We start from the raw sequence: 14,031 nt of genomic DNA, 5'->3' as shown, positions 1-14,031 counted from the left end.
GGATGTTAAACGATGATGATGATGATGAATTGAACCTTCAATAACTGAGTTGCTGAAAACTGACATCCTATATTCTGTGAAAATCTTTCATAGTCTTTGAGATTTGAGGGAACTTGTCACTAAATCTCAAGATATGATTCTTTAAATATAATTATCAAGAAGCTATGATGTAATAATGATAATGATGATCCTTTCTACAATAGGTATAAGGGCTAAAATCTGGATAAAAGGGGTTAAATCAATTACATCAACCCCAGTGTTCAACAAGTAATTAATTCACTGATCCTGAAAGGATGAAAAGTAAAGTCAACCTTGATGAAATCTGAACTCAGAATGTAAATCTGGTAGAAATGCTTTAAGCATTTTGTCCAGCATGCTAACCATTCTGCCAGCTCACTGCCTCAACAACAACCATCACCACAATGACGACGATGATGATTTCAAATTTTGGCACAGTAACTTTGAAGGGAGGGGTAAATTGATTACATCAACCCCAGCACTTGGCTGATACTTTATTTTATTTACCCTAAAAGAATGAACAATAACGTCTACCTTGGCAGCATTTGAACACAGAGAACAGGAACAAATACGACAAAACATTCTCACCAATGCTCTAACAGCTCTTCCAATTTCCAATTTGTTTTTTCCCCATAATAAAATGTTACACTCTATATTTGAGAATTAGCTATGATCCAATATTATACAATTATATAATCATTCATGTTTTAGGTGTGTATATCTTGCGTGTGTGTGTGTTTGTGTGCACGCATGTGCATATTGAGAACAGAGTGATAAAATGCACATGTTTATCGTTTGCCTTAAAGCTAATGTTAGCTCAGTTATTTTCACTTGTAATTATCGAATTTTCTTAAAAGAACTCAGTGCCACCCCAGAACAATATTTCCTGTTTAAAGAAAACTATATGCAGACTATTACAAACTCATAATTAAACTGACTACACCTTTTTCCTGATAATTAGTGAAACTGTGCAGATCTCTTACATAATCATAAATAATTATATTTTAGGTATGTTATATTATAAATAAATATAAAAGAGATGACAGAATCAGTAGAAAGCAGGAAAAAATATTTCTTACAGGTTTACTTAGTACTCTTTAGATGCTGAGTTCAAATCCCACAGGAGCTGACTTCACTTTCCATCATTCCAGGTTTGACAGAATAAGTTACCAATCAAATAATGGGGTTGATTAAACTGACATTTCCTTTCTACAAATATGTGGTCTTATGTATTGTTAATGTTAAGGGCAGCAGGCTGGCAGAATCATTCCAGTGCTAGATAAAATGCTTAGCAGCATCTCTTCTAGCATTGTATTCTGGTTTCAAATTCTGTCAAGGTCGATGTTACCTTTCATTCTTTTGGGGCTTGATAAAATAAGTATCAGCCAAGTACCAGTGCCAATGAAACTGACTTACCCCCTCATCTTCAAAATTGCTAGGCTTGTGCCAAAATTAGAAAAAATTAAAGGCAGTGATCTGGTAGAAGTGTTAGCAGGCCAGACAAAAGGCCTGGTGGCATTTTGTCTGTCTTTACATTCTGAGATCAAATTCTGTTGAGGTTGGCTTTGCTTTTCATCCTTTCAGCCTCGACAAAATACATACCAGAAGAGCGCTGGGGTCAAGTTAATTGACTAGCACCCCTATCCCCAAATTTCAGGTCTTGTGCCTATTGTAGAAAGGCCTGAACTTTGGGGTGAGTATACAGTTATATATTTAAGAGATGAGGAATTATGTACATTATTTACATTCGATGGATATTTGTCCTCATCTTGTTTGTTGTTAACACAATGTTTTGGTGGATATACCCATCAGCCTTCATTATTATGATTATTATTAGTGTTCAGGTCACTGCTTGGAATCAGACTTGAATCTTGGGGTTAGTAGCACATGCCCACGGGCATATGGCATAGTGGTTAAGAGCACAGGCTACTAACCCGAAGATTCTGAGTTCAATTCCAAGCAGTGACCTGAACACTAATAATAATAATGATAATAATAATAATAATAATAATAGTGATAATGATAATAATAACATTGGAAAATACCTTAGGAATGAGAACCCAGGTTTGAAATTTCCCCAAGACACCTGAAGAAAGCTGGAGGGTATATCAGCCAAAACTAGTTAACAACAAACAAGATGAGGACAGATATCTGTCGAATTTAAATAATGTAAATAATGTTTGGGGGGAGTAGTTAAGTCGATTACATTGACCTCAGTACTTAACTGGTACTTATTTTATTGACCTCCGAAAGGATGAAAGGCAAAGACGACCTCAGAACATGTAGATGGACGAAACACTGCTAAGCATTTTGTCTGGTGTGCTAATGATTCTGCCAGTTTGCCACCTTTATAATGAGTATATTAAACATAGAAGAAAGAAATTTCAATTGCAGAAGAAATTAGGAATTGGTCAGCTACAGACTACAACCCATGCTGGAAAATCATCATCGTTTAACATCCGTTCTCCATGCTAGCATGGGTTGGACGGTTCGACCGGGGATCTGGGAAGCCAGAAGGCTGCACCAGGCTCCAGTCTGATCTGGCAGTGTTTCTACAGCTGGATGCCCTTCCTAATGCAAAAATGAATGTTAAAACAATGAAGGTGGTGATGATGATGAGGATGATAATAAAGAATACAGGAAGCCTCTATGCAATCACTTGATCTACGACAAATATTTAGCCAGCCCTCCCTTAAATTACTGTGTGCTATTTTAACAAGGAAAGGATATTCAAGATACTGTAGTCTGAAATACATTTTGGGTAAAAGACTGAGTGTTAGGAAATGGGCCATAAGACATAATTAATTATGATTGCAACACTATTCCATGTGGAATGCCAAAGAATCAGGAAATACCATGTTGGTTTCAATTCTTTGAATAGATTTTTATCGGAAATATTTAATTGGAATTCTTTAAATGGAGGCAAGGAAAAAGAGGGAGAAGTAAAAAAGTTTGGCAGTACTGAATCACTCTTCATAATGACCTGGAAAGGTCATGGGTGTCAACATGGGAACCGTTATCAGATATCTCACCATTCATATCTGATTAACATAAAACCAGAAATTGGTTAATGAAGACCCAGATATGCTTTGAATAATAGATGGAATGGTCATGGCTGCGACACTTTTTATCATAGTTCGGTTGGGATAGAGGTGACAGGGTGTTAAAGAGTAATCTCATTATTGTGACTCACCATCACCTTTATCACCAACACAATACCATGGCACATCCCAACCACATGGTTTCAGGTTTAGTTCCCAGTGTGACTCTGGGTAAGCGCTTTCTACTGGATGTGACTGGATTTGGTAGATGGAAATTGAAAGAAATCTGTTTTGTGAGTGTGTGTGTATGTGTGTCATTATTTACTATCCGTGTTCCTTGCTAGCATGGATTGGATGGTTTTGACAGGATCTAGGAGCCCAAGGATTGCCTTCTGCTCCATTGCCTACTCCGGCATGGTTTCTATGGCTGGGAGCTATATGTATGTGCAAAATGGTGGCGGTTGAGAGAAAAATGGGAGTAAGGAGAAGGTGTTTAGGAAGGAAGAGGGGAGCATGAGAAAAAGGGGGCATGGGGGTGGTGGGGTGGAGGAGGTTAAAGCACACATTTAACAAAACCACTGTTTTCTACAGGGAAGACACTTGAGGAAAGCTTCAAATACATTAATTTGTAAAAATATCCATCTCATGTGTCGTAGCAATAACAATCAGTAAATAGTTGAATATTAAGACATATTTCTTTCGTGCCATTCTTTCTTGACTTTAGCAAAAATATGTGAAGATGAAAAAGAAAAGAGAGAGTGAGGAGAGAAAAGAAGAAAGTGTGAGAGAGTAGGAGAGAGAAAGAGAGAGAGAGAGAGGGTGGGGGTGGGGCAAGTAAAAAAATTTAGAGAAATCCCTTATATGCATCAGAAGTAATATTAGATTAAAATAGCCATATGTGTGTCATACTTAATGTAAAAACATCACAAAAAATAAGTTACTACAGCATTTGTCTAGAGATAGTATCTTTAATGGATGTACAGTGTTTAAAAACAAACTATTTTGGCAGCAGACAAAAATCATCTTGTGACGACAGGTGACTATGATAAATGTGCATTTCTGTCTTGTTGAGATTTGTCAGCAGTACGTACTTACTGCCAACCATGCTAACACAAAAATCCCTTGGGCATCCACTATACATTTTATACATATCACATCTATAAGAGATACTATATCTGGATGACTACTGCAGTAAATTTTTTTTCTTGTGATATATTTATATTGTGATATATAGATGGCTATTTTAGAGAAATATAAAGAAATAAAAGACAAAAAACAATTATGTCTGTACTCACAGGTTTTATGTCTCGGTGAAGGAAGCCTACTTCGTGAATATATTCTATAGCCCAGAGGATCTGAGATCCAAGTCGAAGAGTTGTGCTAAGTGAGAAGCAACCGCGAGGCTGGCTACGTCGTAACTCAGCTAAATTCTTGCCTTGCAGTGACATCACAACATAATTGTAGCGCTCAGTTCGGCCACAACCTATGAAGCGACACACATGATCTTTGCCTGGCAAAAGAGAAATGGAAATATATATTTTAAATAACAGATTTAACAAAAAAATAAAATTAGATAAAATGATTTTTAAAAAATAGATTCTATATTTTTCAGTATCCAAGTCAAAATTTTTAGACCAATATTTACAACCAAAAAGCAATACACCAAGACAACTTTGGAGGACCTAAAAATTTCATGTGAAATGCAGTAAAAAATAGAAAGATAGTGAAGATGTTTGAATGTTTATACAATATACAAAGTCAGCTTGTATGTTAGAAAATATAGCAATGCTTTTTTTTTTAAGAAAAAGATAATAAATAATATTTGAAAAAGTGGTTTGATTTTAACCCAGCAAAATTTTGGAATTTTGTCATGTGAATGATAACTTCTCCAGTGAAGAACACCACACAAACAAAAGAAAAAAAAAACAAAAACTGATAAAGTTTCTAAAGAAACAATAATAGGTTTTAAAAAGACCATAAGTGATAATAGATTAGGTTTTTCTTTTAACTGTTTCAGTCCTTGGACTGTAGCCAATTTGAAGGGCTTAGTCAAACAAATTGACTGTGATACTTATTTTTAAGCCTGGCACTTATGCTACCAGTCTCTATTGCCAAACAACTAGGCCATGGGGACATAAACAAACCAACACTTGTCATCAAGCAGTGGTGTGATGATAAACACGAAGACACACACACACCACATGTGTTTACATATATATATGAACAGAGATGACACCAGAAAAAAATAAATGCTATGTAATTGAACTTCATTAGCTTACAGCTGTTTCTGCTTTGAGATATGGGAAAGTTACATTTTCAGAATATACTGTAACTTTCATAAATAAAGTCCACTTCATATTCAAGACTCTGATGAGGCTATATGATGTTATCCTGGTACTCAACTAAGAGTTCACCATATCTCATAGAAGAAACAGCTGTAAGATAATGAAGTTCATTGCATAACATTTGTTTTTTCCAGTCTCATCTCCTTGTTTCTATTACCACTCTATACTTGTCTAACATTGTGTTCTGGATCATACATATATTGAGTTCTACACCAGGTTATTAGTCTCGATATGCCTAAGAGAATTATTAATAAATATATATATATAAATATACATATAATGGGCTTCCACACAGTTTCCACCTACCGAATTCATTCACAACGCATTGGTCAGGTCGATGACAGATTTAAAAAAACAAATGGATAACAGGTCTTCTTAAAAAAACAATAAATTATAACAGGTATTACAAGATAGATCTCATCATCATCATTTAACATCTGTTTTCCATGCTGGCATGGGTTGGATGGTTTGTATCTATTATCTGGCGATTTGCTGTGTTTGAAAAAACACATCGAGCTAAGACTAAGTGTGGTTGCCCTTGCATACAGGCTTGTCCCCTGCAGCCTTCTCCAACTGAACATCCCTAATCTTGCAGGCCTATTTCCTGCAACCCCCTCCAGCTGAGCATCCCGAACCTTGCAGGCCTGACCCCTGCAACCCCCTCCAGCTGAGCATCCCGAACCTTGCAGGCCTGTCCCCTGCAACCCTCTCCAGCTGATCATCCCTAATTTTGCAGGCTTGTAAATGCTGGTGCCACATAAAAAACATTCATACTAGTGTTGCATAAAAGCAACCAGTACACTCAGTAAAGTGATTGGGGTTAGGAAGGGCAAAACAGACATGGAGCCTGAACAGCCCTTCAGTTGGACAGCTCATATCAAACCCTCCAGCCCATGGAAATGGATATTAAATGATGACAATGATGATGATGATGATGTGAGAGAGAGAGAAAGAGAGAGAAGGAGTGCTAGGTGTGTCTCTTTTTTCCACTCCACTTGACATTGGTTTGTTTACATTCCACAGTAACTTAGCAGTCTGGCAAAAGAGACCAACAGACTAAATACTAAACTTAAGAAAAAAGAAGTAGTGCGGTCAGTCTGTTCAAACTAAACCATTTAAGATGGTGCATTAGTATGGCTGCAGACAATGACCGAAACAAGTAAAAGATAAAAGGCGATGATAACCGATAATATATTCTAAAAGAAATAGAAAATAGATAATAACTGTTAAAAAAGGTAGATAATAGATTTCTTAAAGGAAATTTAAAATAGATAACATTTAAAGACACAACAGCAATTACTAACAGGAAAAGATTAAGAGAGAGAGAAAAACCAAGACGGTGATAAAGAATTAATGAAAACTGTGGAAATGGTAAATGGGAAAACAATGAGGAGATAGAAAATGGGGGAAATAAATGAAAGGAAATAAAAGTTGGTTAATGAGGGAGAGGGGGGGTTAATGATGCAATAAAAAAAAAGAGAAAAGAATAAAAGAGAATAATAAAAAGAGATGAGAGAAAAAAACAGCAATGATAACTATTAAAAGTAACTGCAATAACAACAACAACAGTGATAACAACAATTGCCACCCATTTAAAGTTAGAGTGTAATTTAAATATCTCTCAATGTGAGTAATTCATCATCATCATCATTATTGTTTCAATGTCAGCTTTTCTTTTCCATGCTTGCAGGGGTCAGACAGAATTTGTTAAGGTAGATTTTCTACAGTTGGATGCCTCTCCTGTTGCTAAACCTCATGTATTTCCAAGCAGGGTAATATTTTCCCCAAGACCAGACATGTTTTCACAGAAGGTTGGACATGAAGGACACTGCTGGTATGACGGTGGTGCTAAGGCAAGGAGACACTAAAACATACAAACACACACACATTCATGGCAGGCTTCTTTCAGTTTCCATCCCCCAAATCCATTCACAAGATCTTGGTTGGCAAAGGGTTATTGTTGAAGACACTTGCTCAAGGTGCCACACAGTGAGATTGAACCTGAAATCAAGTGACTGGGAACCATAATTCTTACCACACTATTGTAAGTCAGATAAATATATCAAAATCTTATGTAATCCATTTGACAGCCATGCAGACTGAGTGAGGCAAAGATTGTCATATATTTGCAACCAAAAATCATAAAACAATTGCTATAGACAACAAGGATACTCATTACTTTCAAACATCATAAACAATTTTGTTTTTTATGTACCACAGCACAATAAATGAATGGTTATTCTCACAGCATGTCATTAACGTTGTAAATGGCATGTTTTATGCTAACACTAAGCACTAACAGTTTGTATTCCCCTTTCAGTGATACACAAGACAGTACACATAAGCTGCTTATGACATGCAAAATTCACAACAGTCTGGAAAGAGCAAAGAACTATTCCTATTTCTTTACTATCTACAAGGGGCTAGACACAGAGAGGACAAACAAACAGATTAAGTCGATTATATCAACCCCAGTGCATAACTGGTACTTAATTTATCGACCCCGAAAGGATGAAAGGCAAAGTCGACCTCAGCGGAATTTGAACTCAGAACATACCGGCAGATGAAATACTGGTAAGCATTTCACCTGGCGTGCTAACGTTTCTGCCAGCTAGCCGCCTTTTTTTTTTCTTTTTAGAGAGGACAAACAAGGACAGACAAACAGATTAAGTCGATTACATCGACACCAGTGCATAACTGGTACTTAATTTATTGACCCCAAAAGGATGAAAGGCAAAGTCGACCTTGGTGGAATTTGAACTCAAAATGTAACGGCAGACAAAATACCACTAAGCATTTCGTCCAGCGTGCTAACGCCTCTGCCAGCTCACAGTAAAGAACCATTCCATGGTATGTTATGGCCTTGAGCCTATAGATGTAGTTTCTTCTCTTTGTCTTTCTGTACTGCTACAACTCTGGTCTCTATGCTGAGTAAGCTAAAAACATTTCTTAACCAAACTAAGTCAACCTCCAACTCCTCTAAACCATCACCCTCCTTCTAACCAAACCACCCCTACAGTAACTCACCACTACATTGATCAACAAATTCTCTTTCTTCTCACCACCATGACTACTACGGTTCCTCACAACACTGGTCCACTGATTCTTTTAGTTCCTCTCACTACCACCACTTTTATTTCCATCTCCCAACCCACACCTACACTGAACACTTTCACCAATCATTTCTCCACATAACTGCAACCATTACAGGCCCATTAATTTCAGTTATGGTAGCAAGCTGGCAGAATCATTAGCATGCCGGGCGTAATGCTTAGTGGTATTCTGTCTGGCCTTATGCTCTGAGTTCAAACTCCACTAAAGTCAACTTTGCCTTTTGTCCTTTCAGCGGCCGATAAAATAAATACCAGTTGAGTACTGGGGTTGATATAATCAACTTAACTAAACCTGGGTAAAACTCTAGAAAAATTTCACTGCCAGGCCCTTGAGCTAGTATGGCAGAGTAGGCTCATGAAACCAGTGTAATCTCAAACTCAAACTCAAACTCACAGCCTCCACATCAGACTGTGGTTGGTGGAGAGAACATGTTGAGGCCTTTGTCCTACAGTGGACTGAACATAGGCAGTTTGATCTAAACTAATTTCAGTTAAACAATGAGAAAAGGTATTGTTGTATGATTAAAAAGTTTGCTGAGTAATTATATTTGAACCTGCAGAGATTAGATTTGAACCTGCAGCACAACATATTCTGAGTGAAATTTGGTGCAGAAGTTCATCTAAGGGACTCTTCTCCTTTTTTAGGCTTTTGGCATAATTACATAGCTGCCTATTTCTTCTATCTAATCCCTGAGTAGTTTTATATATACATATCTATCTCCCTATTGAATAATGTATATATCAGCTTACTTCAAGAACTTCTCTTTCTACTTCTTTATGTATCTTTCTCTTTATCAACTAATCTCCCTCCTTACCAATATATCTACTTATCTATCAACTTACATCACACCTTATCACCTTTCCTCTCTCTCTCTTTACATACACACTCATGTACGTATGTACAAATATATATATATATATATATGCATATGTATATATAGATATTTTATTTTATTTTATTTTATTTTATCTAGTTTCAGCTCATGAGCTGTGGCCATGTTGGGGCACCACCATATAATTCTCTTTCTATATATTTCTTTTTCTATTTATCCATCTATCTGTCTCCCAATTTGTCTATCTATCAATCTAATCTTCTAACAACGTTCTCTCATTATCTATCTTTCTTTCCATCTATCTGTCTGTCGACTTCACACTTGGCCCTTCTCTCTTTCTCTCTCTCCCTCCCCTTCTCTCTTTCTCTCTCTCCCTCCCCTTCTCTCTTTCTCTCTCTCCCTCCCCTTCTCTCTTTCTCTCTCCGTCTATTGATTCCGCTATCCTTGAACTTTATTAGCCATTAGTTAATATTCCATCTGTAAGTGCAGAGAGAATCTAAAATTATATTGTTCTAAAAATACAAGGAGATTATATTGGAGTTTCTTAGATTTGACTTTGTCACAGGAATTGTATTTTATGTGCACATGTCTGTCGCTATATTTTTTCTATATAACAAACAAACACACACACACATTTATATACAAAACATATGCAGGTAATATATGTGTGACTGTATTTACAGGAAAAATATAAAATAATTTCTCTCTCTCCTTCTTTCTGTCTGTTTACATATGTCCACACACACATACACACACATGGGTGCAGGCATGGCTGTGTGTACCTTGGGTAAATATCTTCTACTAAACTATTGAGCCAAACAGAAGCCTTGTGAGTGGATTTGGTAGACAGAAACTGTAAAGAAGCCCATAGTATGTGTGTGTGTGTGGTGTGTGTGTGTATGTATATATATATTACTGTTTTTACCTTATATATATATTTATATATAATATAGACGTTGGTTATGGCCAGTCAGAGAGTTATCATTGATATCTTAGTAATATAGGTGACTTACCAGACCAGTTAGCCAGAGGCACATAACCTCTCTACTTCCGGAGGTAGGAATACAGTCTTTATCAGTCAGGGTTGAGACAAAACTCAGGAAAAGAAATTCTACGAGTGATATCCCTTCTGAATGAGACTAGCAAATGGAAATAATGCAAGTATTGATCCCTTACGGACTCAAGCAGAACCAATCGAAGGGAAATTACTCCTCCTCTCACTCGGAAGGGATGTCACTAAGGAGAATTTCATTTCAGGGTTCTTTTTTTTTTCACAACCCTGACTGACCAAGATTGTATTCCTATCTCCAGTAGTAGAGACGTTATGTGCCTCCAGCCAGCAGGTCAGACAAGTTGCCTATATTGCTAAGAACTCTCTGACTGGGCATGACCAACAACTATATTAACTACTAGCAGTATCGCCCGGCGTTGCTCGGGTTTGTAAGGGAAATAACTATAAAGCATTTTTAGAGAGTTATAGCCAAAAAATAGCAAAAAAATGGGGAAAAAAATTATGGTAAATTTTTTTTTGATAGTTAAAAAGGTCGAGTTGCGTCCCCTAGACCATCTGTGGTTTGTGTTTCTGATTGTCGACCCCATGTCGAATTTATCGATCTCTTTCAGAACTGGGGGAACTTTTCAAAATTTTCGCTGCATTAGTTTTGAATTATGACATTGGGCTATGTGTGTGTCAAGTTTCATCAGAATCGGTTGAAAGCCGTGGTCAGAGTGAGGGTACAAGCAAACAGACACACAGAAACACGCACAGACAAACTGCCGTTTATATAGAGAGAGATTACTGCTCAAGAGATTTTAGAGATTTTTTTTTTTTTCAAACTTTCGAACAACTGACCAATATATATATATGTATATAGGGGAAGAATTTACAAAAAACGAAAGACGAAGACAGGTGGTGTAGACAACAAACAGATGTATTAGTATAACGCTCGGGAAGTGAAAAAGTCTTCAATATTTCAAGCCTATGCTCTTCCACACACAAACACACACACACATATATATATATACATATATATATAAGAGTGAACTGACAAATGAACGAAGGGCACTCAACACATTTATTGGGAGTTACATGCTTGGATCAAAACAGTTTGATTCAAATTTGTTGGTACTCCGAGTCTCAAGCATGATGCTAATCTTCAGCCATTGAGAATGTGTGTATAGATATACACAGAGATACACATATACAAATGCATAACTATCAAACATAAAAAATTATCACCACCATCATCATTTAACATTTGTTTTTCATGCTGGATGATTAAACAGGACCTGGCAAACCAGAGGTTTCTGCTTTGGCATAATGTCTATTGCTGGATGCTCTTCCTAATACCATCCAATTTACAGAGCATACTACGTACTTTTTATGTGGCACCAGCATTGACAGGGTCACCAGGTAACTTACAAGACAAAGACCCCTCAATAAAGAGAGGGAATAGTATTAAGGAAAGAAGCTTGTTACTAGTGGGAAGGTTAGAATATAATAGAAGGGTAGTGAACAGGTATCTTGCTACAGAAGAGACACGTAGCTATGCCAGTTGGAAAAGAAAAGAGAGAAAAGAGAGAGATAGGATTAAAGAGAAAGATAGAGAGACAGATATATATATATATAACCCATGCTAGCATGGAAAACGGATGATGATGATGATGATGATGATATATATATATATAGAGAGAGAGAGGAAGAGGTAGATGCTGGTGGATATGTGTTGGGACATACACTCAGGGTACAGTGTGGATGAATATAGGTAAACAATAAAATTCATTTATCCGATTTCCAACATAGGCATAGGAGTGGCTGTGTGGTAAGTAGCTCACTTACCAACCACATGGTTCCGGTTTCAGTCCCAATGCATGGCACCTTGGGCAAGTATCTTCTACTATAGCCTCGGGCCGACTAAAGCCTTGTGAGTGGATTTGGTCGATGGAAACTGAAAGAAGCCCATCGTATATATGTATATATATATATGTATATATGTGTGTGTGTGTGTATGTGTTTGTGTGTCTATATTTGTCCCCCCCCCCCACAACATCGCTTGACAACTGATGTTGGTGTGTTTACGTCTCCATAACTTAGCGGTTCAGCAAAAGAGACCGATAGAATAAGTACTAGGCTTACAAAGAATAAGTCCTGAGGTCGATTTGGTCGACTAAAGGCAGTGCTCCAGCATGGCCACAGTCAAATGACTGAAACAAATAAAAGAGTCTGGCAGACCAAATTGACTATTCTGTGTGTGTGTGTGTGTGTGTGAACACGTGTATGCATGTGTGTGTGTGCACGTGTGTGTGAGTGTGAGAGAGAGAGGTGGAGGAAGAGACAGAGAGATAAACCAATATTTGTGAATTTTTCCCAAGTGCTATCACTGGACACAAATGCTTCTCCATCCTTGTTTACATTCCTGTTGGTGGGAAGAGCAGCCAGCATCCAAATGTTTTGTAATTGCCTATATCTGAATGCATATTGTCCCTCCATTAGTGAAACTACGCTCCAGTGTGAACAAGAGTAAGAAATTTGTGAAAGGTGTGAAAGGAAAGCATAGAACTCTCACACCGCATCTGGAAATCTAAATTATACAGTATTTGGAAAAAATCCTATTGCACATGAACATAACATTGATTCTTCAACAATTAATGATATGCAAAAACGAAAGGACAAGTTAATACCAATTTATGGCAGAATGAGATTATATGTGAGAGAGAGAATGCGTATGTGTGTATGTGTGTGTGTGGCTGAGAAGTTTGTTTTCCATCCACATGGTTTCAGGTTCGGTCCCACTATACAGCACCTGCTGATTAACCCTTTAGCATTTAAACCGGCCATATCTGGCCAAAAGTATTCTGCCTGTTTTATGTTCAAAATGGCCAGATCTGGTCTCTCGCACCAACCCTACAATATCGTTTTAAAAATTAACAGCTACCTCATCAAAATCTCATAGCTACAAGATAATGCAGGATTAGTTCAAAACAATGTGGATGAAGAAGCATTAATTTTGGCAGAATAATGCAAACACTAAAGGGTTAAAGCCTTATCTGTTAATTTGATATACTGAAACTGAAAGAAAGCCATCAAATATAGCTACACACACGACATCACCATTTAATGGCTGGACAGTAGTCAGTGACGTTTGTTGACATTTCCTACCAACAAATCATATGGTAGCCCTGCAATTTCAAAATCCACTGTGATAAAAATATCCCTTACTTGATAAAACAGGTATGGATTGGCAACAGGTAAAGCATCTGGGCCACAATAATATTGTCTCATTTATCTCCTGTCCAAGCCATTTTAGCATGGAGAATCAGGTGTTATATGAAATAAACAAATGCATATATCATCATTATTATATCCAATTTCTATGCTTACACAGGTCAGATAGAGTTTATTGAAGCATACTTTTTATAGCTGGATGCCCTTCCTGTTTCCAACCTTCACCTGTTTCCAAGCAAGGTAATATTTCCCCATGGCCAAACATATTTTCACAGAATATTCTTTTCTATTCTAGGCACAAGGCCTGAAATTTTTGGGGAGGGTGACAGTTGACTAGATCAACCCCAGTACACAACTGGTACTTAATTTACTGATCCCAAAAGAATGAAAGGCAAAGTTGACCTTGGTGGAATTTGAACTCAGAATGTAACAACAGACAAAATACTGCAAAGCATT

The 14,031-nt window shown here is 37.1% G+C and overlaps 1 protein-coding gene across 6 annotated transcripts in view; it reads right to left on the bottom strand.

Moving 5' to 3' along the window:
• Window positions 1-14,031, bottom strand: part of LOC115212791 (serine/threonine-protein kinase MRCK gamma) — a 428,828-nt gene that overhangs the window by 114,716 nt on the left and 300,081 nt on the right. For all 6 annotated transcript variants that reach the window (XM_036503706.1, XM_029781487.2, XM_029781485.2 and 3 more), the window contains one exon: window positions 4,355-4,569. In XM_036503706.1, coding sequence (XP_036359599.1) covers window positions 4,355-4,569 — 215 coding nt within the window. The remainder of the gene's footprint in view (window positions 1-4,354; window positions 4,570-14,031) is intronic.

The sequence above is a fragment of the Octopus sinensis genome, linkage group LG6 (genome assembly GCF_006345805.1).
Source record: "Octopus sinensis linkage group LG6, ASM634580v1, whole genome shotgun sequence".
Lineage (NCBI taxonomy): Eukaryota > Metazoa > Mollusca > Cephalopoda > Octopoda > Octopodidae > Octopus > Octopus sinensis.
This window is presented reverse-complemented; position numbering and strand designations above follow the sequence as displayed.